Raw genomic sequence first — 24422 nt, forward strand, 5'->3', positions numbered from 1 at the left:
GATATTCACAATTTATGGATGGTTGGACTAAACTTTGAGTTGTGTACTTTGCATTAAAGATTAAAAGGAAATACAACTGTTTTGATGGAAAGAAAAATATCAATAAAGTCAATAAAATGAGTTACAAAGAAACCCCTCTAAATGAGAGTTTCCAAACTTAGTTCAGTTCAGTTCAGTCGCTCAGTAGTGTCCGACTCTTTGTGACCCCATGAATAGCAGCACGCCAAGCCTCTCTGTCCATCACCAACTCCCGGAATCCACCCAAACCCATGTCCATCGAGTTGATGATGCCATCCAACCATCTCATCCTCTGTCATCCCCTTCTCCTCCTGCCCTCAATCTTTTCCAGCATCAAGGTCTTTTCCAATGAGTCTTTAGTTGATATCAAAAAAATAAAAGGGATGTGAAGTTAAACATAAATTCATAATAATTTCTAAATAATGTTAAGAAAATCCATCATCATCTCATGTGTATTCAATGAAGACTAGATTTTTTTGGCAAATAAATAAATAAATGGTGAATAGATGGGGAAATAATGGAAATAGGAAGAGACTTTATTTTGAGAGGCTCCAAAATCACTGAAGATGGTAACTGCTGCCATGAAATTAAAAGACAATTGCTCCTTGGAAGAAAAGCTATGACAACTTAGAGAGTATATTAAAAAGCAGGGAAAATACTTTGGTCAACATTATTTTAGACAACAAAGGTCCATCTAATCAAAGCTATGGTTTTTCCAGTAGTCATGTATGAATGTGAGAGTTGGACTATAAAGAAGGCTGAGTGCTGAAGAATTGATGCTTTTGAACTGTGATGTTGAAGAATACTCTTGAGAATCCCTTGGACTGCAAGAAGATCCAACCAGTCCATCCTAAAGGAAATCAGTCCTGAATGTTCATTGAAAGGACTGATGCTCAAGCTGAAACTCCAATACTTTGACTACCAGATGCAAAGAACTGAATCACTGGAAAAGACCCTGATGCTGTGACAGACTGAAGGTGAAGGGAGAAGGGGACAACAAAGGATGAAATGATTGGATGGCCTCACCGACTCACTGGACATGAGTTTGAGCAAGCTCTGGGAGTTGGTGATGGACAAGGAAGCCTGGCATGCTGCAGTCCATGGGGTCACTAAGAGTTGGACACAACTGAGTAACTGAACTGAACTGAGAATTTTTTTTAATATATTTTGGATATTTTTCTCTGCTTTTATTTGAATGTTTGTTTGAACAGGATAGTCTCTGTAGTGTTTTTCTTACTGATAAATCTGCTAAATATTCAGATAAGAATGAGGCCATCACTTACTGCCAGATGGAGTGACTATGCATACTTTGAGACGTTAAGGCAGAGAGATTTAGATCCAAATGTTCTGATGCTGAATTCAGTGCTCTCCTGCTAAATCACATTTGTCTTTAAGAGAAACAGAGAAATATATCTTTTCACTATTAGCTCAGCTTATTTAAGCTCTGGTTCTCATCAGACTAATGTTATGTTGAGAAGAGATACTTTATTAATAGAGTGAAGAAAGGAAGTCATGAAGAACATAACTTGATAATATTATCCTTCTATCCAGCAAATCTAATTGCATTATCTTTGCCTTCTTGTTCTAATATAATTTTTTTAATGTAAAATTCCATTTTTTTTTGCTTGAAATTTTGCAACTTGAACTCACTACACTCTGTAGAAATGAATCCAATGATATTTAGGGACATTTGCTTAAAAAGTTTATTTTCCTCAAGTAATTAAACAATAGAAATATATAATTATACCATTGTCATAAGAATAGTTGTTTCTTAACAAAAATATAATCATGTAATTATCCAACTCTTTACTATTTCTATACATTCTACTCCAAAATTATAAGTCAATCTATTTACATTTGTAGACTTCACCATTATAGTCATTTATATATCTAATCTGGAATTACTACAGAACCCTTATGGTCTCACTGCTTCAAATCCTGCACACATGCAACTCACATTCCATAGAGAAATTTTGCTGCAGTTTAAATTGTGTCTGACTCTCTGGGACCCCATGGACTGTAGCCCGCAAGATTCCCCTATCCATGGGATTATTCCAGCAAGAATATTAGAATGGGTTGCCATTTCCTCCCCCAGAGGATCTTCTTGACCCAGGATTGAACCAGCGTCTACTGAATCTCCTCCTTAGCAGGCAAATTCTTTACCACTGAGTTACCTGGGAAGCTAGAGAAACTTCACTGATTTTTTTTTTAAATTCTCTTTCACAAATTATCTTACTTGAGTCCAATGTTTTAATAACTATATCTTATATAGATATTAAAATCTATGCTCTTTGAAATGGCCTACAAAATGCTGACTTGATTTCTAATCTTATGTTGTTCCACATTCCTTCTCCATTGATATCAGCTTTCTTTGAGGTTTTCATGGTAAGAATTTCTTATCTGGAATGACATTAGCAAGACTGCAGAATAGATCTCTACTGTCATCCCCATAGAACAATGATTTTGGTAGTTACCTCAGGATGAGCATAACTTTCTAGGAATCTGAAAGCCCAATGGAGAAATTTCAGCCCACCATGGGAGCAAATAATCCCAAGAATGTATGCATTGAAGAGGGTAAGATGAACAGTTTTGCTTTTTCTGTCACTTCTTCCCCAATTATCATGGTTCAGTGCCACAAAAGATCCATGTAAAATGTAATTTCTCCCACATGGAGAAAGTGAAATTGTATGAGACAGTACATGGTGTCCCAACAATACGGAATGCCTCTTTTTTTTTTTTTTTTTAACCTTGCCAAGATTACTGAATGATCTACAAAGCTAAGGGGTTACAAGAGGCTGGTATCATTGCTGAGTCTTAGAACTCCTCAAAGCAATGCCACTAACCACTTTGTGGTTCTTCCTACTAAACAATTTGCAGACTCCATCAGGTGGACTTCCCACCATCTCCTTGGACACCTCATCTTCAGACCAGTCTGAGTAGCCACAGGCTTCCCCAGTGTTTCATCTGTTTCACTCACACCACTCCGCTCCTCCTCCCTAACCCACAGAATCATCTCTGTGCACTGCCATGGACAGCAAGAGTTAGCAAATGCAAAAATCTGACCCATATCTGTAGTACTGGGAGAATACTCACAACCTTGAACATTTCAGGACACTATACTTAAGAGGACAAATGGGAAACTCTCAACATGAGGCTGGTATTGTGGGATCAAACGGAGATACACAACTTAAATAAATCCCCCACAAGAGGGAGAAATCAATGTGGAAGAGACATTGGGAGGTCATCTGTGGGGTCACAAAGAGTTGGACGTGACTAAGCAACTAACACTGCACTGATACTACTATTTAATACAGTTAATGTAAAATTTTCAAGGCATATTCACAAAGATAGGAAAAACACTCCTAATATGTGTATGGAGCCATAAAACACCCTGAATCACCAAAACAATCCCCCAAAGAAAGACAAAGCTGAAGATATTATACTTCCTGATTTCAAGTTATGTTACAAAGAAATAGAATCATGAACTGAAATGACACTGGCATAAAATATGGGCAAAGACCACTGGAACAGAGTTGAAAGTTAAAAAAAAAAAGCTGTAAGAAATATGGGCAACTAATATTCAACATGAGTTCTAATAACAATAGATGGAGAATGGACAATCCTTGCAATACACAAAGTAGGAAAACCAGATTACCATGTCCAGAAGAGTGAAACTGGACCTCTACCAAATGCCACTCACAAACTTAGCCTGAAATGTATAAAGAATTAGACATAAAAACAAAAACCTAAACCATTCCTAGAAGAATAAATAGGGAACATGTTCCTTGATATTGGTCTTGGCAGCAGTTTTTTGGATTGACCCCAAAAGCACAGCAGTAAGAACAAAAGTAAACAAGTGGGATAACATCAAAATATTAAGCTGTGCACAGCAAAAAAAAAAAAAAAAAAAAGGAAAGAAAGAAGGAAAGAAAAGGCACCTGACAGATGATATCAGCAAGCCACATACCTGTTAAGGCATTAATATCCCCAAAATATAAAGAACTCATATGTCAAACCCAATCTCCCAATTTACTTTGCTGTACCGCAGAAATGGTGGCTCAGTGGTAAAAAATCTGCTTGCCAAGCAGGAGACAAAATTTCAGTTCCTGGATTGGGATAATTCCTTGGAGAAGGACTTGGCAACCCACTCCAGTATTCTTGCCTGGAGAATTCCAAGGACAGAGGAGCCTGGAAAGCTACAGTTCCTTGGGTCGCAAAGAGTCAGACATGACTGAGCAACTAAACAACAATGACAGCAGAAATTAACACAACATTGTAAATCAACTATGCTGCTGCTAAGTCGCTTCAGTCATGTCCTACTCTTTGTGACCCCATAGACGGCAGTCCACCAGGCTCCTCCATCCCTGGGATTCCATACTCCAATAAAATTTAATTAAAAAAAAAAAAACCTCATGCAATTAATAGTAAAATAATGTGATTTAAAACTGATCAGACACACTGAATAATTTTTCCAAAGAAAACATATATATGTCCCCGCATAATTGAAATGTATTTCTAACCCTCACAGAAATGCAAATCATAGCCACTTTGATATATCAACTAACACTGTTAGAACCAGTTCAGTTCAACAGCTCAGTCATGTCCAACTCTTTGTGACCTCCTGGAATCCAGCATGCCAGGCTTCCCTGTCCATCACCAACTCCAAGAGCTTACTCCAAGTCATGTCTAATGAGTCAATGATGCCATCCAACCATCTCATTCTCTGTCATCCCCTTTTCCTCCCACCTTCAATCTTGCCCAGTATCAGAGTCTTTTCAAATGAGCCACCTCTTCACATCAGGTGGCCAGAGCATTGGAGTTTCAGCTTCAGCATCTGTCCTTCCAATGAATGTTCAGGACTGATTTTCTCTAGGAAGGACTGGTTGGATCTGCTTGCTGTCCAGTGGACTCTCAAGAGTTTTTACCAACACCGCAGTTCACAAGCATCAATTCTTCAGCACTCAGCCTTCTTTATAGTCCAACTCTCACATTCATACATAACTACTGGAAAAATCATAGTTTTGACTAGATGGACCTTTGTTGGTAAACTAATGTCTCCGCTTTTTAATATGCTGTCTAGGTTGGTCATAACTTTTCTTCCAAAGGGTAACCGTCTTTTAATTTCATGGCTGCAGTCAACATCTTCAATGATTTTGGAGCACCGAAAAATGAAATCTGTCACTGTTTCCATTGTTTTCCCATCTATTTGCCATGAAGTGATGGGATCAGATGCCATGACCTTAGTTTTCCGAATGTTGAGTTTTAAAAGTATGAAAAGAGTGAAAGATAAGTACTTGTATTTCATGATGTCACATGGTTTGCTGATATTATATACAAGAGAATTGTATGTAAGGGTATAAAAAGGACAACTTCCAGGTAAATAAATGCCAGGAAGTGAGATTGTGATTTTTAAGATCTCAGTCTACTCAGCCAAGTTTAGAGCCAGAATCTAGAACATTAGTAGTAATGGAGTGGGATTCAGAAGCAAAGAACCTAGGGAGGAAACAAAATTGAGAAACAAAAGGTCGGTGGCAATCCAATGTGAATTGCAGAACTGATGTTTCTCTGCTCCATAGACTGGATATTTTTTTAAGCCCCAACTGTACTGCTTTTTAAAATATTATAGTTGATATCTTCATAAATATATGGATAATGTTAGATCTGAGATTACAGATGAATCATTATTTTTGCTAAAATATGTTGAATATAGCCAAAACAAATACCTCCTTCACCATAAAAGACAGCCATGTTTAGAAATCAAAGCATAGAATTTCATGGATTATTTTTTATTTATGACACATAGAACTTGACATTGTGTTCATATATATATGCACATATGTACAAAATATTTGCATATACCTGTGATAATTTAAAATTTTTATTTTAAATTAAGTCTTGATATGGAAGAAATTTGAGCAGGATTTCCTAACATAATGATGTATGAGATGTAACTAGTTTAAATATAAACTATTTTAGAATATGTTATTATAAAAGACTAGGAAACCCAGATGTTATAAAAAATGCAGGAAAAAAAATGCCTATTAAAACTAAACTGGAAAAGTAAAGCATGTTACAAAGGCTTAGCCTCTGCATACCTAAAATTATTAGCATATTGTTTATTTAATAAAATGATGTATAGATGATTTAAATAGGCAAATATTAGTGTTTAAGAGAAGTTCCAGTTTCTATAAAGTAGAATAGATTCACTTATTTATCAGAGTAGCTTTTTTGAAAAAAATTGAGAAATTTCAGAAATAAAGTATCTAAACCTTGAATTACTTAAGCTCCTTTATGTTAACATAATTTTATATTATGCAAGACATCTTGATTTTGGCATAAAATGGTGAAAGATTCAATTATCGTTTTTAAAGAATATTATTGGTCATAACTTTCCTTCCAAGGAGCAAATGTCTTATAATTTCATGGCTGTATCACCATCTGCAGTAATTTTAGAGCCCCCCCAAAATAAAATTTGACACTATTTCCACTGTTTCCTCATCTATTTCCAATAAAGTGATGGGACCAGATGCCATGATCTTCGTTTTCTGAATGTTGAGTTTTAAGAGGAGAGTTTTTCACTCTCCTCCTTCACTTTCCTCAAGAGGCTTTTTAGTTCCTCTTCACCTTCGGCCATAACGGTGGAGTCGTCTGCATATCTGAGGTTATTGATATTTCTCCCTGCAGTCTTATTCCAGCTTGTGCTTCTTCCAGCCCAGTGTTTCTCATGATGTACTCTTCATATAAGTTAAATAAGCAGGGTGACAATATACAGCCCTGACGTACTCCTTTTCCTATTTGAAACTAGTCTGTTGTTCCAAGTCCAGTTCCAACTGTTGCTTCCTGACCTGCATATAGGTTTCTCAACAGGCAGGTCAGGTGGTCTGGTATTCCAATTTATTTAAGAATTTTCCACAGTTTATTGTGATCCACACAGTCAAAGCTTTGGCATAGTCAAAAGCTTTGGCATAGTCAAAAAGCAGAAATAGATGTTTTTCTGGAACTCTCTTGCTTTTTCGATGATCCGGAAAATGTTGCCAATTTGATCTCTGGTTCCTCTGCCTTTTCTAAAACTAGCTTGAACATCTGGAAGTTCACAGTTCACGTATTGCTGAAGCCTAGCTTGGAGAATTTTGAGCATTACTTTACTAGTGTATGAGATGAGTGCAAGTGTGCGGTAGTTAGAGCATTCTTTGGCATTGCCTTTCTTTGGTATTAGAATGGAAACTGACCTTTTCCAGTCCTGTGGCCACTGCTGAGTTTTCCAAATTTGCTGGCCTATTGAGTGCAGTACTTTCACAGCATCATCTTTCGGGATTTGAAATAGCTCAACTGGAATGCCATCACCTCCACTAGCTTTGTTCATAGTGATGCTTTCTAAGGCCCACTTGACTTCACATTCCAGGATGTCTGGTGAGTGATCACACCTTCGTGATTATCTGGGTAGTGAAGATCTTTTTTATACAGTTTTTTTTGTGTATTCTTGCCACCTCTTCTTAATGTCTTCTGCTTCTGTTAGATCCATACCATTTTTGTCCTTTTTCAAGTCCATCTTTGCATGATATGTAACCTTGGCATCTCTATTTTTCTTGAAGAGATCTCTAGTCTTTACCATTCTGTTGTTTTCCTCTATTTCTTTGCATTGATCACTGAGGAAGGTTTTTTTTTTAATCTCTCCTAGCTATTCTTTGGAACTCTGCATTCAGATGCTTATATCTTTCCTTTTCTCCTTTGCTTTTCACTTCTCTTCTTTTCACAGCTATCTGTAAGCCCTTCTCAGACAGTTATTTTGCTTTTTTGCATTTCTTTTCCATGGGGATGGTCTTAATCTCTGTCTCCTATACAATGTCATGAACCTCATTCCATAGTTCATCAGGCACTCTGTCTATCAGATCTAGGCCCTTAAATCTATTTCTCACTTCCACTGTATAATCATAAGGGATTTGATTTAGGTCATACCTGAATGGTCTAGTGGTTTTCCCTACTTTATTCAATTTAAGTCTGAATTTGGCAATAAGGAGTTCATGATCTGAGCCACAGTCAGCTCCTGGTCTTGTTTTAGCTGACCGTATAGAGCTTTTCCATCTTTAGCTACAAAGAATATAATCAATCTGATTTCAGTGTTGACCATCTGGTGATGTCCATGTGTAGAGTCTTCTCTTGTGCTGTTGGAAGAGAGTGTTTTCTATGACCAGTGTGTTCTGTTGGCAAAACACTATTAGCCTTTGCCCTACTTCATTCTGAACTCCAAGGCCAAATTTGCCTGTTACTCCAGGTGTTTCTTGACTTCCTACTTTAGCATTCCAGTCCGCTATAATAAAAAGGACATCTTTTTTGGTTGTTAGTTCTAAAAGGTCTTCTAGGTCTTCATAGCACCATTCAACTACAGCTTCTTCAGAATTACTGGTTGGGGCATAGGCTTGGATTACTGTTATATTGAATGGTTTGCATCCAAGTATTGCATTTCGGACTCTTTTGTTGACCATGATGGCTCCTCCATTTCTTCTCTGGGATTCTTGCCCACAGTAGTAGTAGATATAATGGTCATCTGAGTTAAATTAACCCATTCCAGTCTGCCGGGAGCCAGCGTGAAGAACTCCGCCCATGGCAAAGGTCATGAGGAAGGAGGCTTTGGCATAAGTAAAGGCGGGATTGAGCCTCGGGAAGCCCCCTGTTCCCTAACATCTATCCCCAAAACCAGAGTGCCTAGTTTACTGTTTTATGCTCTCATCTACACCTCTGACTTTATGGAGGTGGGGCTATTCCCCACTGGTTCTCTTGGAGAAGCAGTAAACTTGCAGCTCCAGTCAATAAAAATTCCTGGGCGTGACAAGGTGTCTCAGGTCAAACCTCTCTGCTGGCAGACTAGCTTGTGTGACAGAATTAGCCACACTCCTGCCACTACATGATTGTTTACTACCTCTCAACCATAAACAGCAGAGAGAGTTTGGAGTATTTTGAAAATCTTAATTAGCATAGGGCTTTTCTCATTGTTGAGTCAATGATTGCTGCCAGGCCTTCATATTCCTAGGCACCTGAGAATATATTAATGTATTTGGGATATAGAAAAGGAAATATAGTAGTTTTTGATGTTAGCAATATTAGACTTTTTGAGTTAATGAATTTTCTCTTTTGTTATAGATCACTGTACTTTTTTATAAATCACTGTGTCTTTGCTATGTAAAAATTTAACTTTATCACTATCTTAAGACTAAATAGATCTTAAGGGGAACATTGGTGAAGGGTTTTCATTTGTTGGGCTGATGTTTGCTGCTAAATCTCCATATTCCCTGCTCTTATAATGAATTTAACTAGCATATAGGAGAAATAAGTATTAACCTTTAAGATTAATCATGTTAACCTTAGGTTAAATAAATTCCTTTCTTAGTTGTAACCCACTACACCCTCACCTTATAGGAATGCAACTTTATCTGGTACCTTCGGAGGGTGACGCCTGGTTTAAGAAAAAACACCCTAGGAAAAAATAAGTTTTTTGGTTATCAGAAAGGGTCATAAAATGTCAGCAGGCCTCATGGCCAGAAGATAATGTAAAACCCCTAAGACCTTTTTTCAAATATTTATGTGAAGCACACGATTTTGATCAAGGTCAGGACTGCTGACCCCCACGTGACTTTAAAATTTCCATTTGTCTCTATGTGTAACAAAATGTATATAAGCAAACCTAAAAAATAAAGAAATTGGATCAGTTTCTGGAAAGACTGATTCCCCCGTGTCGTTATTTCTTGTTCTCCGTTTTTCTGGCTGAATTCCCATCTGGAACATGAGTACTCATCATGTCTACTTACTTGCCGTGGCTTCTAAGATCCATGAGAGAGGGAGCCCAAGGTGGGGCACCCTCCAATATTCAAATGGGACATCGGTGGCCCAACGTAGATGGTGCAAATTCCTTGTCTTGGAGTTTTATTGGTATCCCACGTAAACCAAGTTATTCAGCCTCTTGTTTCTCCACTAATATTTCCTACTACACTATCCGTTTCTAATCTCTCTATATATCTGTAATTAAATAAGTTTTTTCCTAGGACGCTGATTCCGTCTCCCTTTGAATTACCCTGGATCCACCGGGACTGGACCCCCGCACCAGTCCATTTTAGTTCGCTGATTCCTAGAATGTCGACGGTCACTCTTGCCATCTCTTGTTTGACCATTTCCAATTAGCCTTGATTCATGGACATAACATTCCAGGTTCCTATGCAATATTGCTCTTTACAGCATTGGACCTTGCTTGTATCACCAGTCCCATTCACAACTGGGTAATGTTTTTGCTCTGGCTCCATCCCTTCATTCTTTCTTGAGTTATTTCTCCACTGATCTCCACTAGCACATTGGGCACCTACTGACCTGGAGAGTCCATCTTTCAGTGTCCTATCTTTTTGCCTTTTCATACTGTTCATGGGGTTCTCAAGGCAAAAATACTGAAATGGTTTGCTATTCCATTCTCCAGTGGACCACATTCTGCCAGATCTCTCCACCTTGACACGCCCATCTTGGGTGGCCCCATGTTTGAAAGCAGAGACATTACTTTGCCAACAAAGGTCCATCTAGTCAAGTCTATGGTTTTTCCAGTAGTCATGTATGGATGTGAGAGTTGCATGGTGAAGAAAGCTGAGCACCAAAGAATTGATGTTTTTGAACTGTGGTGTTGGAGAAGACTCTTGAGAGTCCCTTGGACTACAAGGAGATCCAACCAGTCCATTCTAAAGGAGATCAGTCCTGGGTGTTCATTGGAAGGACTGATGTTGAAGCTGAAACTTCAATACTTTGGCCACCTCATGAGAAGACTTTGCTCACTGGAAAGACTCTAATGCTGGGAGGGATTGGGGGTAGGAAGTGAAGGGGACGACAGAGGATGAGATGGCTGGATGACATCACTGACTCAATGGACATGGGTTTGGGTAGACTCCAGGAGTTGGTGATGGACAGGGAGGCCTGGCATGTTGTGATTCATATGGTCACAAACAGTCGGACATGACTAAGCCTCTGAACTGAACTGAACTGAAAGAGTATTATAGAAAAGGACATTATCTTACTGTCAGAAAAAATGCTTTAGCACTATGATAAATTAGTGCTTTGATTCCATGAATTAGGTCTTAAAACAAGCAACATTAGTGTTTATGTTTTTTAAACTCTATATCTTAAAGTATAATAATTATTTCAAACTCATAAAATTAAGAATAAATAATTTTCTGATGTATTTTTTATAGTTAATTCCCCATTGAAGAATAAATTTATGTTTACCTTGTTCTTATTTGTGCCACTATTCCTGTAATAAAACTGAAAAATGCCCAAATCATTCATATTTGTCCTACTTCCCTGGTGGTTCAGACAGTAAGGAGTCTGCCTGTGCTGCATGAGATCCGGGTTCGATCCTTGAGTTGGGAAGATCCCCTGGAGGAGGAAATGGCAATCCTCCCCAATATTCTTGCCTGGAAAATCCCATGGACAGAGAAGCCTGGCAGGCTACAGTCCACAGGGTCCAAAGTGTCAGATACTTTCTTTAAGATAACTTTTTTTAAGATAACTTTCTTTAAGATAATTCTATATTCGTTCTAATATATTTTTATGTTCTTAGACTAATCTGATAAACTAATATTTATTCTGAGATTGTAATTTAAGGTCTATTTTGCATGAGATATTAATATAAAAGTTTATGATAAATCATTACTAAATCTGGTTGATATCAGTTCAGTTCAGTTCAGTTCAGTCACGTCCGACTCTTCGTGACACCATGGACTGCAGCACCCCAGGCCTCCCTGTCCATCACCAACTCCCAGAGTTTACTCAGACTCATGTCCATTGAGTTGATGATACCATCCAACCGTGTATTATGTTAAATAACTTTTTGGAGATAGACTTTTAGAAAAGAATATTAGAGACATATTTTTTAAAGGGGAGAATTGGGTGGAATTCAAAATATTGTCCAGAGACCCCAAAATTGATCCTGTATGATTAGAGAAGAAAGAAAGGGAATGTTCCTTTCTTTTTTTTAAGAGAAACCTCTTTTTATTAAAATTCAAGCTGTGTTTTCAAACTTACTGCAGATTTCCAGCAGATACTAGTTAGTAAGAAGCCTAAGTACTTGTGCTTGTAAATAGTGATCAAAGGACCATTTATGAGAAGACCAGGGGAAGTGATGGGAGTGAAGGAAGAAATGAGGAAACCCACTGAGTTTCTCTTTAGATGGAGAAATCATTCCCCATAGCAAATAGTATTTCTGAGAAATGCATTTTCTCCAATGAATCTGCAGTGTAGCTCTAAGAAGTTTGCTTCTTCTCTCCAAATGTATATGTTCTAAGTAAAATTAATATAGGAAATTTTTTTTTATTAACTTAGTTCAGGGCCTGCCTGTTGGTCCAGTAGTTAAGAATCCACCTGCCACTGAACAAGACATGAGTTCAATCCCTGGTCCAGGAAGATCTCACCTGCCACAGGCAACTAAGCCCGTTCAATAAAACTACCGAACTCCCACTCTAGAGCCCACAAGCTACAACTGCTGACACTCACATATCCTAGAGCCTGTGCTCTGCAATAAAAGAAACCACCTCAATGAAAAGCCCACAGACTGCAACTAGAGGAGCCCCTGCTCACCGCACCTAGAGAAGGCCCATGTGCAGCAATGAAGACATAACACAGTGAAAGATAAATAAATTAAAATAAATGTTTAAAAAATTGTTACTTTGAAACAAATATTGAATTCCAGTCATTTACTTTTGCTCCATCATACCAACAACCATGTTAATATATGATAATCACTAGTTCTCTGAAGCTATGAAGTGTTACAATATAAATTAAGTACTATTATTATTATCAAATGAGTATTATCATTACTAATATCCAAGTGAAGGGCAATCTTCAAATCAAATACAAAGCAAAGCTTTGTATTCCAAGAGGGACAACACCTAATGTATGATATGAAAGAAAATTGATGGTGTAAAATGTGCTTTACAGATGAGTAGAAACCCTACGAGTTTCCTGATCATCCTGACTGGAAGGAAAGCTCTGACTAGAATGTGCTCTACATTACTCCTTGTCTAGTTCCCTTAGAATATGGAACCCAAAATCATGTCAGATATTAAGGAAATATTCAATATGGTTAGTACTGAAAATAGAACTACTTGTTATGTTCATAAAGCCTCCAACAAGCATCTCAACTGATTGAACTGAAAGCAATGAATGAAGTAAACCACTACATTGTTAATGGTACCAACTTTTACATGTTTACTTGTTTATCCTCTCTTTTTAAAGAAAAGATTCTTTTAAACCATAATTATAAATCATGTGGCATATTTTTGGAGTGAGAGTTTGAACTTCGACTCAATAAGCTGAGGAATGGACAAGAACCCAAGAGAGTAGGAATCTGTTCAAATCAGTGCCTGGTATAATTCAGATGGATTGCATCAAAGTTTCTAATCCAATTGTTAAAAAAATAAAAATAAAAACTACTCTCTCTTTTTCTTCTTTGAAATTTTACGAAACTTCCCACAACAAAACAGGCAACATTTAGTGACCAGGAATACAACAGTTGCCACACAAGCTAGCAGGAAGCCAATCACATCCAAAGAGTGGTGCTGGTACCAGGTGAGGTCATGGAAGGCTGGTCGAAGGTGCTTGGCTCCTTTGTGCCGCATGATAAACTCAATCCAGAAGACTGCTCGTTTCAGGGGCTTCACCGGTGTATCATGGTGAATTCTTGATAACTCCATAGCATTCTCTTTATAGCTAAGGATTAAATATATAGAGAGCCTCTTGAAAATTTTGTTAAGGACATGATATACCTAAAATTGTTATATACTATTAAAAGTATATTACATAATTATGAACATATTATGTCATAAATGATATCTCCAATAGCACAGAATATACATAAAAGATTTTTTTACTCTTGAGATATTCTAGATATGGTAGTTTATTAACTGAAATTTGTTGGATATTTCACAGTCTCTACAATAATTGGAGGTAGGGGAGAATTTCTAACTGGAAGTAGCATAAAGATTCAGAAAGAAGAATGTAGAATATGTAATTTGAGAATACAGAATTTTTACCTCTTTTGCTGAATGTGGTGCTGGGAACATAATAGTGACAGACGCAGCATTTAAGGGGCAGAGCTATGAGAAAATAACTCTTCCTGTACTCCCCTTCCCTCTCCCCAGTTCAGTATTAGTGCTAAAAGAAGCTAGCTTTCAACAGCAGCAGGAAAGATTTCAGTCTGAGATTTTCATGGCCCTGACATTCCAGATGAAAACAAGAAACTTGATGTGATCCTCTGGGCAAGGAGTAGGGGCTGAGAGTAAGTCGATGGTATGTCAATGCTGCTGCTGCTGCTAAGTCGCTTCAGTCGTGTCCCACTCTGTGTGACCCCATAGACGGCAGCCCACCAGGCTCCCCCGTCCCTGGGATTCTCCAGGCAAGAACACTGGAGTGAGTTGCCATTTCCTTCTCCAATGCATGAAAGTGAAAAGGGAAAGTATGTCAAGGCTACTTTTCTCAATTTGTCCCACCCTCTTTTTCCCCTGCTGAGTCCACAATACTATCCTCTCTACATCTGTGTCTCTATTCCTCCCCTGTAAACAGGTTCATCAGTACCATTTTTCCAGATTCTGTATATATGAGTTAATACATTTGTTTTTCTCTTTCTGAGTTCTTTCTCTTTGTAAAATAGGCTCTAGGTTTAGAGTTTTTAATGGCTCACTTAGAGGAAGTATTCCTTTGGATTTGTGAAGGAGATGGAGGAGGAAGGTTATTCTCCCACACTGAAGTGCAATTATCATTGATAGAGCGTACAGGACATTAAATTGTAGAAAAATAATGAAATATATGTAGAAAGTTCTGAGAAACAGAATTGTGAGCCAAAATAAAAGAAGTATGCAAAACCCTGTCACCATTTGGTTTTAAAAAAAGAAAAAAAGACAGGTCTTTCTTAATTACAAGAATTTAATGAATAAATAAACACCTCTAGATATATCTCAGGAAAACAAGGAAAACACAATAGCTCTGAGACACAGAAAAAAAATTGTCAGATAAAAAATTAATAAAAACAAACCATTCAGGAATAGATATACCAAGCATACTGTGCAAAGTTGCTTCAGTTGTATCTAACTCTTGCAATCCCATGGACTGTAGGTCTCCAGGCTCCTCTGTCCATGGAATTCTCTAGGTAAGAATACTGAAGTAGGTGGCCATTTCCTTCTCCAGGAGATCGTCCTGACCTAGGGATCGAACCTCTCCTGCATTGCAGGCAGATTCTTTACCATCTGAGCCACCAGGGAAGTCCCAAAATGTAGCCTGGTCCCATTTTTATACATTTTTTTTCTTTTCTCTTTATAAATTAGCACAAAGAAATATCTGAAGTAATATTTCTAAACTGGTAATAGGTTATAGATACCTGAAGAGAGCTATGTGATTTTTTCAACTTTATTTCTCTGTATTTCTGTCACATTGCCTAAATTGTTCATAGTAGTAATATCTGTAATTTTAAAGACATAATAAATGGCTTCCCAGGTGGCTCAGTGGTGAAGAATATGCCTGCCAATGCAGGAGATGTGGGTTGGATCCCTGGGTCAGGAAGATCTCCTGGATTATATAGGTTTTTATATATAAAAACATCCATTTCCCCTGGAGAAGGAAGTGGCAACTCACTCCAGTCTTATTGCCTGTAGAATCCCACAGACAGAAGAGACTGGTGGACTAAAGTCAATGAGGTTGCAAAAGAGCCGACATGACTCAGCACTGAGCATACACATGAACAAAAAATAATATTAGCAAAAGTATGTGTGACTCTTTAAAAATAGTGTATCTGTTTTAAATAAATTTAGCATTTCTTTGAGGATGAAATCTATTCTCCCATAACAATAGGTAAATATTTTCATAGAATTTGAAAAGTATATGGCAATAATTTATTTGATGTTAGATATGTCCTGGTAATTATATAAAAGTATTGAATTAAACTGAATTATTCCTTTTAAAAACCAATGTTTCTCAGAAAACTGTATACTTTATACTCACATAGGGTTGTTAATAACTGCCTTCAAAGCGTTAAGCAGATCGGAACTCGTCATTCTCTGCAAGTCTAATTCAACAGCTGCTCCTTTGGCTTTAACACGAGCAACATTACCATACTGATCACCAAACAGGGGGATTCCCACCATAGGGACCCCATGGTAGATAGCTTCATAGACTCCATTGGTTCCACAGTGAGTGATAAAAGCTCTGGTTTGGGGATGACCTTAAAAGAAAAAAAAAAAATCAGTATTCTAAATTGAAAGAGTTTTAGAAATAGAAAGCCATAATATCTTTATAAATAATTAATTCACTTAGGTAGCATCTTCTATGTGATTGTGTACAATGAAGCCATATATAGATTCCTATAGGTGCTAAAGAAAATAGCAATTGATTATTCCAGGCTAAGCAGCAATTAGTGATTCCAGCAAGTGAGTCATTCCATAAACCTCTGAAAAATTTGTGCAGAGTTAAATGATGGAGAGTACCTGCCATTGGACAAGTAATTGGGATGATGATGCTTTAATAAATAGGATCAAGGGATTTAAGAAAAAAATGCTTCTGTGAATGGGACATGGGCGGAGAGATATGCAGGGTTTCAATGTGAGAATGTTAGCAGCACAGGATAGGAAGACAGACCAAGGCAAGTGCATTAAGTACCTGTTTAAGAAAACAATTGTGCATGTAATTTTATAGTAATCTGGAGCCATTTGTAATATGCTAGATGATGAAATGGTTTACCAGATTTTTTTCCCCCTAAATAGTTACTGCAGGGAACATGCAGAGAGGAGGATGGATACAGAGGAGAAAGAGATACAGAGAGATACAGAGAGTTGGGAAGGTGTTGCCATATTCTATACAAAATGTAATGAGAGCCTTATCTAAAGGTACTTTCCTTTACCCTGATCCTGAAGAGGCAGAGATTATATCAGAAGTGGAAGAATTATAAAATCCATATTTGTGTTAGAGCTTGAAAAAGATTCTATCCTTGACCAAAGTCTAGTCAGGCTCCTCTGAACTCTCTTCTCAACTAGGTCCTGGTTTGGGGGTTTCTTTTTTCTCTCTGCATTACCTAATTTTAGCAAGCATCCTATGAAGTCAGTTTCCCTAGACTCTTGAAACCTTGATATTTGATCACCTCTCTGATTGTTGATTCATCCTTCACCATCCCCCTATTTGATACCTGATCGCTCTGGCCTGCCTCCAGTAAGAATCTGATTCAGTTGTTTTTGCCAGAATCCCCCCCTTGTCTGTGATGCTTACTCTTATTAATTTTTCATCTAATGACCATCCACTCTTTACTTTATCTATAAATTTTCCACTTTTCTTTTTTGACTCAGATTGAATCCAATCTCTGATTTGCTGTGAAAGTCTATTGCAGTAGTATTAATCCTGATGGTCTTGGATAAAGTGTTCTTTACAGTCTTTTGGGGCTTCCAGTCTTTTGGGGCTTTTTTTGATAGCCCAGGATTCTTGGTAAAGAATCTACTTGCAATGCAGGAGACCCTAGTTCAATCCCTGGGTTGGGAAGATCCCCTAGAGAAGGGAAAGGCTACCCATTCCAGTATTCTGGCCTGGAGAATTCCATGGACTGTATAGTCTATGGGGTATTAAAGAGCTGGACATGACTGAGCAACTTTCACTGCACTGCGCTTCAGTTTATTCTTTAACAAGTGTCATGGATAATTGTTTCTTTAACAAACTCCAGAAGAAATGTGAAGAAGCCATCAAGGTTTTTATTTCTTATTTTGAATGCAAATTTTTTGGATTTATTTGTTATTGAGTAATCATTCAGATTATCTCTTATTTTTTCTGTTTGATTTTCTTCTCTTTGGTCTTACCCAGAAGATCATTCTGTGGAATCCATTCATATATCCGGGTATTGGCTCCTAAATTTTCTGGTTTCTTTCCTCCATATTTCCACAGAACCTGTTAAGGCAAGTGTCTTTACTTCATTTGAAAATTTTTAGAACCATATCCTGTCAGAAGGAGGCAGTTAACTTAGAATTAATCAGATTTAATGCCTCCAGGTATTACACAAGCAATGAGGCCCTAGTGATTAAGTAATGAATGTTTCTAAACCATTGACATTACAATCATATTTTCAAATGCTTACAATAATCCTAATCTATATACTAACAGGTTAATTCTCACTTAAAAGATGAAGGAAAAAAAGACAATCTTTAGCTGAAACAATTATGTATTGGCATTTCTAGGTTATTCTGGTAAAGGGAATTTCACAACAAAATTTTCAGAGGTAAAGGGGATGGATGTTATTTACCTAGGAGCTTGTTAGCACTCTGACCTTTGTTATATACTTGGTAGTGATATAGAATCGAGTATTGTCTTTATTATAATAAAATATATATAATGATATTTATAATTTTAAGGTATTGTATGACTAGAACTTACATTAGGCATTATAATCCACAATGTTGTGAAACCATCAGCACCATCAATATCCCAAATGTCTTCATTATCCCTATATAACTCTGTATCATTCAGCAGTAACTCCCTATTCCCTTCACTTCATAACCCCTGGTGACCTCTATTCTATTTTCTGTCTCTGCAGATTTAACTACTCTGGTAATTTAAGTGGAATCATGCATTACTTTCTGACTTAACATTATTTCGCTTAATGTTATGTCTCAGAGTTCGTACATATTGTAACATATCAGCATTTCCTTCTGTTAAAAGGTGGATAATATTTCTTTGTGTGTATATGTCACATTTTATCCAGTCATTTCATGATTGTGAATAATGTTGCTGTGACCACTGGAGTGCAAATAGCTGTCTGAGCCAGTGATTTCAATTCTTTTGGATATATAGCCAGAATTAGAATGACTGGTTTGCATGGTATACTCATGTTTAACTTCCTGAGAAAACACAAAATGTTTTCCACAGCCCATGGGCTTCCTTGGTAGCTCAGATGGTAAAGAATCTGCCTGCAATGTGGGAAACCCAGGATAGATCCCTGGATTGGGAAGATCCCCTGGAGAAGGGAATGACAACTCATTCCAGGATTCTTGCCTGGAGAATTCCATGGAAAGAATCTACCCTTCTAATACCACACTGTTAATTTACTGTTGGTTTATAATGTTTCTAATTACAGTGTTTGAAAATATGAGTCCTTTCACTTTTTTGTTTTTCAATATTGTTTGTCTATTTGTGGTTCTTGAAATTCCATATGAGGTTGTTAATTGGATATTTCATTTCTGACAAAAAAAGGCTGTTAAAGAGTTTTGATAGGCATTTAATAAATCTATAGATTACTTTGGATAGTGTTGACATTTTAACATGCTAAATGTTCCTATCCGTGGACACAGGATGGCTTTCCATGTATTTAGGCATTCTTTAATTCCTTACAATGATAATGTTTTATATTTTTCCACATGCAAATATGTAACTTCCTCAGTCAGATTCATTCTTAAGTATTTAAATTGTTTCATTGTTCTTGTAAAGAAAGTTTTAAAATTTCACCTTCAGTGTGCTCTTTGATACTGTGTGCATAATAAGAAAAACTGATTTTTGTGTGTGAATCTTGTATTCTACACTTTTGTTAAATTTGGTTTTTAGCCCTAGTAGCTCTTTGTGAGTTCTTGGAGATTTTTTATGTATAAGATCATGTCATCTGCAAATACACATTGTTTTCCCTCTCATTCTAATGTGCATGAAAGCCTTTCATTTCTTTTTCTTGTGTCATTTCCATGCTGAACTTCTAGTAAAAGTTAAATAGCAGCAGTGCAAGTAGTCATTCTTGTATTTTTCCTGATCTTAGGAGGAAAGCTTTCAGGTTCCATCATTGAGCTTGATACTAGATTTTTTTTTTTTAATACTCTGTATCATGTTGAGGGTTTTTTTCACTCTTCCTACTTTCTTAAGAATGTTTACCATGAGAGAAATTGGATTTTGTCAGCTTTCTTTAATGTGTAGCTTGTAATGATTGTTTGTTTGTTTTTTTCCCTTGGTATTGAATGTCATCTCTTTAACTGTCTCTTGCATCTTCTGAAAAATGTGTTACTGTAAAAATTACACATTTCCAGTCATGCATAATATGTCTACAAACCAAATAACATTAAATTAATTAACTTTTAAAAAATCATAGAAATTTTAAGGGTTACTTTCCATTCATAGTTGTCAGAAAGTATTGGCTATGTTCCTGATGTTGTACAATACATCCCCGAGCTTATCTTATACCCAATATTTTGTACTTCCTACTCCCCTATGCATATATTACCCTTCTGCCCTTCCCCACTGGTAGCCACTATTTTCTTCTCTATAACTGTGAGTATGATCATTACACTCATATCAAGTTATTATACTGATTGATTTACTTTTGCTTAACCATCCTCATATAAGGAAATTAAATACCATTTCATTATGGTGAATACTCTTTTTCAATATTCTACTGGATTTGATCTGCAAATATTTTCTTAAGTATTTTAATATTTACATTTAAAACTTATCATGGTCTATAATTTTATGTTTTGTGATGTCTCTATATGGCTTTTGTATCAGGGTGAATCTGGTCTCATAGAATTATTTAGTGTTCCCTTAAAATTTTTTGAAAATTTGGAAGTGATTAACTTATTTTATTGTTTAAAAGTCTGGTAGACTTTACTAGTGATGTGATCTCTCCTGGATTTTTCCTCTAGGAGAGATTTTTTTATTATAATTTATAATTCAATCTCTTAATTTGATATGTTTGTTGAAATAATCTATTTCTTTTTTTTCTTTTGATCAGACTCACAGATATAGAGAAGAAACTAGTAGCTACCAGTGGGGAAGGGAAGAAGGGTAATATAAGCCTAAGGGAGTAGGAAGTACAAAATATTGAGTATAAGATAAGCTCAGAGATGTATTGTACAACATGGGGAACACAGCCAATAGTTTGTGGTAACTATAAATAGAAACTAACCCTTAAAATTTGTATAATTTTTTTAAAATTAATTAATTTAATGACTCTTGGGTCATAGACATGCAATTACAGATGACTGGAAATGTGTGATTTTTATACAACACATTTTTCAGAAGGTTCAAAAGACAGTTAAAGTGTTAAATAACATTCAATAAAAATGGAAGAGAAATTTTTAAATTCTTACAATAATATTGCTAATGTCTTTTAAAAAAAGAACTGTATAATTTGACATTTATAGATTTTTACGGTGCAAATTTGCATAACACATTTCACTGGGAATATTTCAGGGGTATTTCAGGTGTAATTGAATAGGACATGTTCAATTTTCACATTCTGATTCAACCATTTTGTCAGATTTCTGCTAAGACAGTAAAAGCAGATGTGGTAATAAAAACATAATATTGAGAGTTAGTACTATTATATAAATGAATAATCAAAGTAATTCAATATTTGCTGTAAAAATAAATTATTATAAATAAGATAAAAAAATCACCTTAAGTAAATTGTTTTTCAAGATATTTATCCATGACCTCTAGTTTGTTTAATTTTGTTGTGCAATTTTTATATCACTTTTTCCTCCAGTTTTGTTGTGATATAATTGACATAACAGCACTGTGTAAGCTTAAGTTGTACAGCATAATGATTCAACTTACATATATTAGGAAATGACTGTCACAATAAGCTTAGTGAATATCTATCAGCTTATATATGTATAAAATTAAATAGAAAAAAATCCTCAGATGAGAAAATCAGGAAGTTATTCTCCTGACAATTTCTGTGTATATCATACAGCAGGGCTTCCGTGGTGGCTCAGAGGTTAAAGCGTCTGCCTGAAATGTGGGAGACCTGGGTTCAATCCCTGGATTGGGAAGATTCCCTGGAGAAGGCAATGGTAACCCACTCCAGTATTCTTGCCTGGAGCCTGGAGAATCCCATGGATGGAGGAGCCTGGTAGGCTGCAGTCCATGGGATCACAAAGAGTCAGACACGACTGAGCGACTTCACTTAGTGTTAATTAAGTTTATAATGTATATGGCATCCTGGTATTTATCTTGTAACTGGAAGTTTAAACCTACTAACTACCTTCCTTCTATTGCCCCTTCCCCAATCCCATGTTTCTGGTAACCAAAAATCTGATCTGTTTTTCTATGAATTTCTGTAATTTTTTGTTGTTGTTGTTTTGAAGTAGAATTGACCTACAACACTATGTTAGTTTCTGTTAGACCACATAGTGATTTGATATTTCTATATATTTCAAAGTGATCATCATGATAGATGTAGTTACAACATGTGACGATATTACACAGTCATTCCCCACACTGTACTTGGCAAAATACATACAAATATATGTAAAATATATGATTATCTTAAGTTGCTGACCTCTTAAGTGCAAATGCATTTTAAGAACCTGTGTTTTTACTCCTCTCACCATACTTATTGCTTTTGATGTCATATTTTAAGTCTTCTTGTTTTGTGTATCCCTTAACTACTTATTATGAGTATACTTAATGGTACTACTTTTGTCTTTTAACCTTCCTTCATGCACTGGAGAAGGAAATGGCAACCCACTCCTGTGTTCTTGCCTGGAGAATCCCAGGGACGGCAGAGCCTGGTGGGCTGCCGTCCATGAGGTCGCACAGAGTCGGACATGACTGAAGCAACTTAGCAGCAGCAGCTAGCCTTATACCTTGCTGATTTACTAGCACTGTGGTATATTTCTCTTCACCGATGAGATTTTTCCTTTTGTAATTTTCACGTTTCCAGTTTTGACCTTTTCTTTCTCACTTGAAGAAGTTCCCTTAACATTTCTGTAAACCTGGTTTGGTGGCTCCAATCTCCTTTAGCTTCTGCTTGCTTGCAAAATTTTTGATATCACCATCAAGTCTGAATGAGAACCTTTCTGTATAGAGTATTCTTGATAGTAGGTTTTTCCTTTCATCATTTTAAATATGTCAAGTTACTCCATTCTGGCCTTTACAGTTTCTTCTGAAAAATCAGCTGTTGTCTTAAGGGAGTTTTCTTGTACATAACTTGTTTCTTTTCCTTTGCTGCTTTACATTTTTTTTCTTTATCTTTATTTTTTTTCCATTTTAATTGCAATGTGTCTTAATGTGGTCCTTTTTGAACTGGTCCTGTTTGAGATTGTCTCTGCTTCCTATGACTGGATGCTTGTTTCCTTTTGCAGGTTAGTAGTTATATCTTCAAATATGTTCTTTGCCCCTTTCTCCCTCTTCTTCAGGTCCCCTATAATACTAATGTAGTGTGCTTGATGCTGTCATGCAGGTCTCTTAAGCTGCCCTCATTTCTTTTTTTTTTTTAATTTCTTTTCAGCTTCAGTGTTTTCCAGTACTTTATCTTTTTGCTCACTGACCTGTTTCTCTACATTATCTGATGTACTGTTTTTTCCTTCTAGTGTATTTTTCATGTCAGTTTTTATATTCTTCATCTCTATTTAGTGGTGCTTCATATTTTCTCTTTGTTAAAAATTTCTGACTTCTCACTCTGTCCATCCAATCTTCCCCCAAGTTCTTTGAAAATCTTTACAACCATAATAATTGAACTCTCCATCAGGCAGATTGTCTGCTTCCATTTCACTTAGTTCTTTTTTTCTGGAGTTTTATATTGTTGTTCCACTTGACCATATTCTTCTATCACCTTATGACACCTTACTTTCTGTTTTATTTTATGTATCTTATAGTTTGGTTACCTTGCTTGATCTTGGAGAAGAGACCTTTTGTAGGAGATATCCTGTGCATCCAGGCAGTGTACCCTCCTCTGGTTACCTCTTCATTTTTACAAAGCAAACAAGCCAGTGTCTTGTCATTAGCTACTGGGGTGCCCGTGTTTGGGCTGCATGCATCCTTCTGTTATGGGTTTGAGGCAGCAGAGAGATGGGCCCCGGGCTGAGCAGTTGAAGTCTGTCCCCTGTGGACCAATAATCCAAGATAAAGATGATACGGGGCAGAGAGGAGCTGAGTTCTGCTCATATAAAGAGACCACAGATTTTTCATTCTTGAGGTCAAGGAGACCTTTTCCATCACACATGTGCAGAAAGTCTTCTTAGGGGTCAAAAAGGAAGGGAGTGCCACCCCATAATAGGTAGTATAAACCTTCCCACAGGCCTCTGAGATGGAATCCTTCCTAGCTAAACGATGCATGCATACACAGGGGAAGGCTCTGAGTTATACCAATAAAGACTCAGAGCCAGGTAAAGCAATATCAGCCAGATGAAATTTGGAAAGAAATGATCCATAGAGTGATTTAAGCTACCACAAATCACAACTCTCTCTCTGAACCTGCCCATGTGTGTCTGTTCACAAGTACTCTTTTTTCACCCAATAAACACTTCACTTGTTTCACTAATTTCTCTTTGTTGAAATTCATTTTTACAAAGCTAAGAAGACAGGGCCTTTTCACTTGCTACTGGCCCTCTCAGTCTAACGGTCTGGACTCAGTACTCTCACTGCCTAGACCT

The 24422-nt window shown here is 36.8% G+C and overlaps 1 protein-coding gene across 1 annotated transcript in view; it reads right to left on the minus strand.

Annotated features, from left to right (window-relative positions):
- Positions 1–12009: 12009 nt before the first annotated feature.
- LOC138442599 (UDP-glucuronosyltransferase 2C1-like) overlaps positions 12010–24422 on the minus strand; it is a 34051-nt gene continuing 21638 nt past the window's right edge. The window contains exons 4-6 of the mRNA XM_069594279.1: positions 17871–17958; positions 16036–16255; positions 12010–13752 (exon numbers count right to left, since the gene is read on the minus strand). Coding sequence (XP_069450380.1) covers positions 13473–13752; positions 16036–16255; positions 17871–17958 — 588 coding nt within the window. The 3' untranslated portion in view covers positions 12010–13472. The remainder of the gene's footprint in view (positions 13753–16035; positions 16256–17870; positions 17959–24422) is intronic.

Source organism: Ovis canadensis, chromosome 6 (assembly GCF_042477335.2).
Source record: "Ovis canadensis isolate MfBH-ARS-UI-01 breed Bighorn chromosome 6, ARS-UI_OviCan_v2, whole genome shotgun sequence".
NCBI lineage: Eukaryota > Metazoa > Chordata > Mammalia > Artiodactyla > Bovidae > Ovis > Ovis canadensis.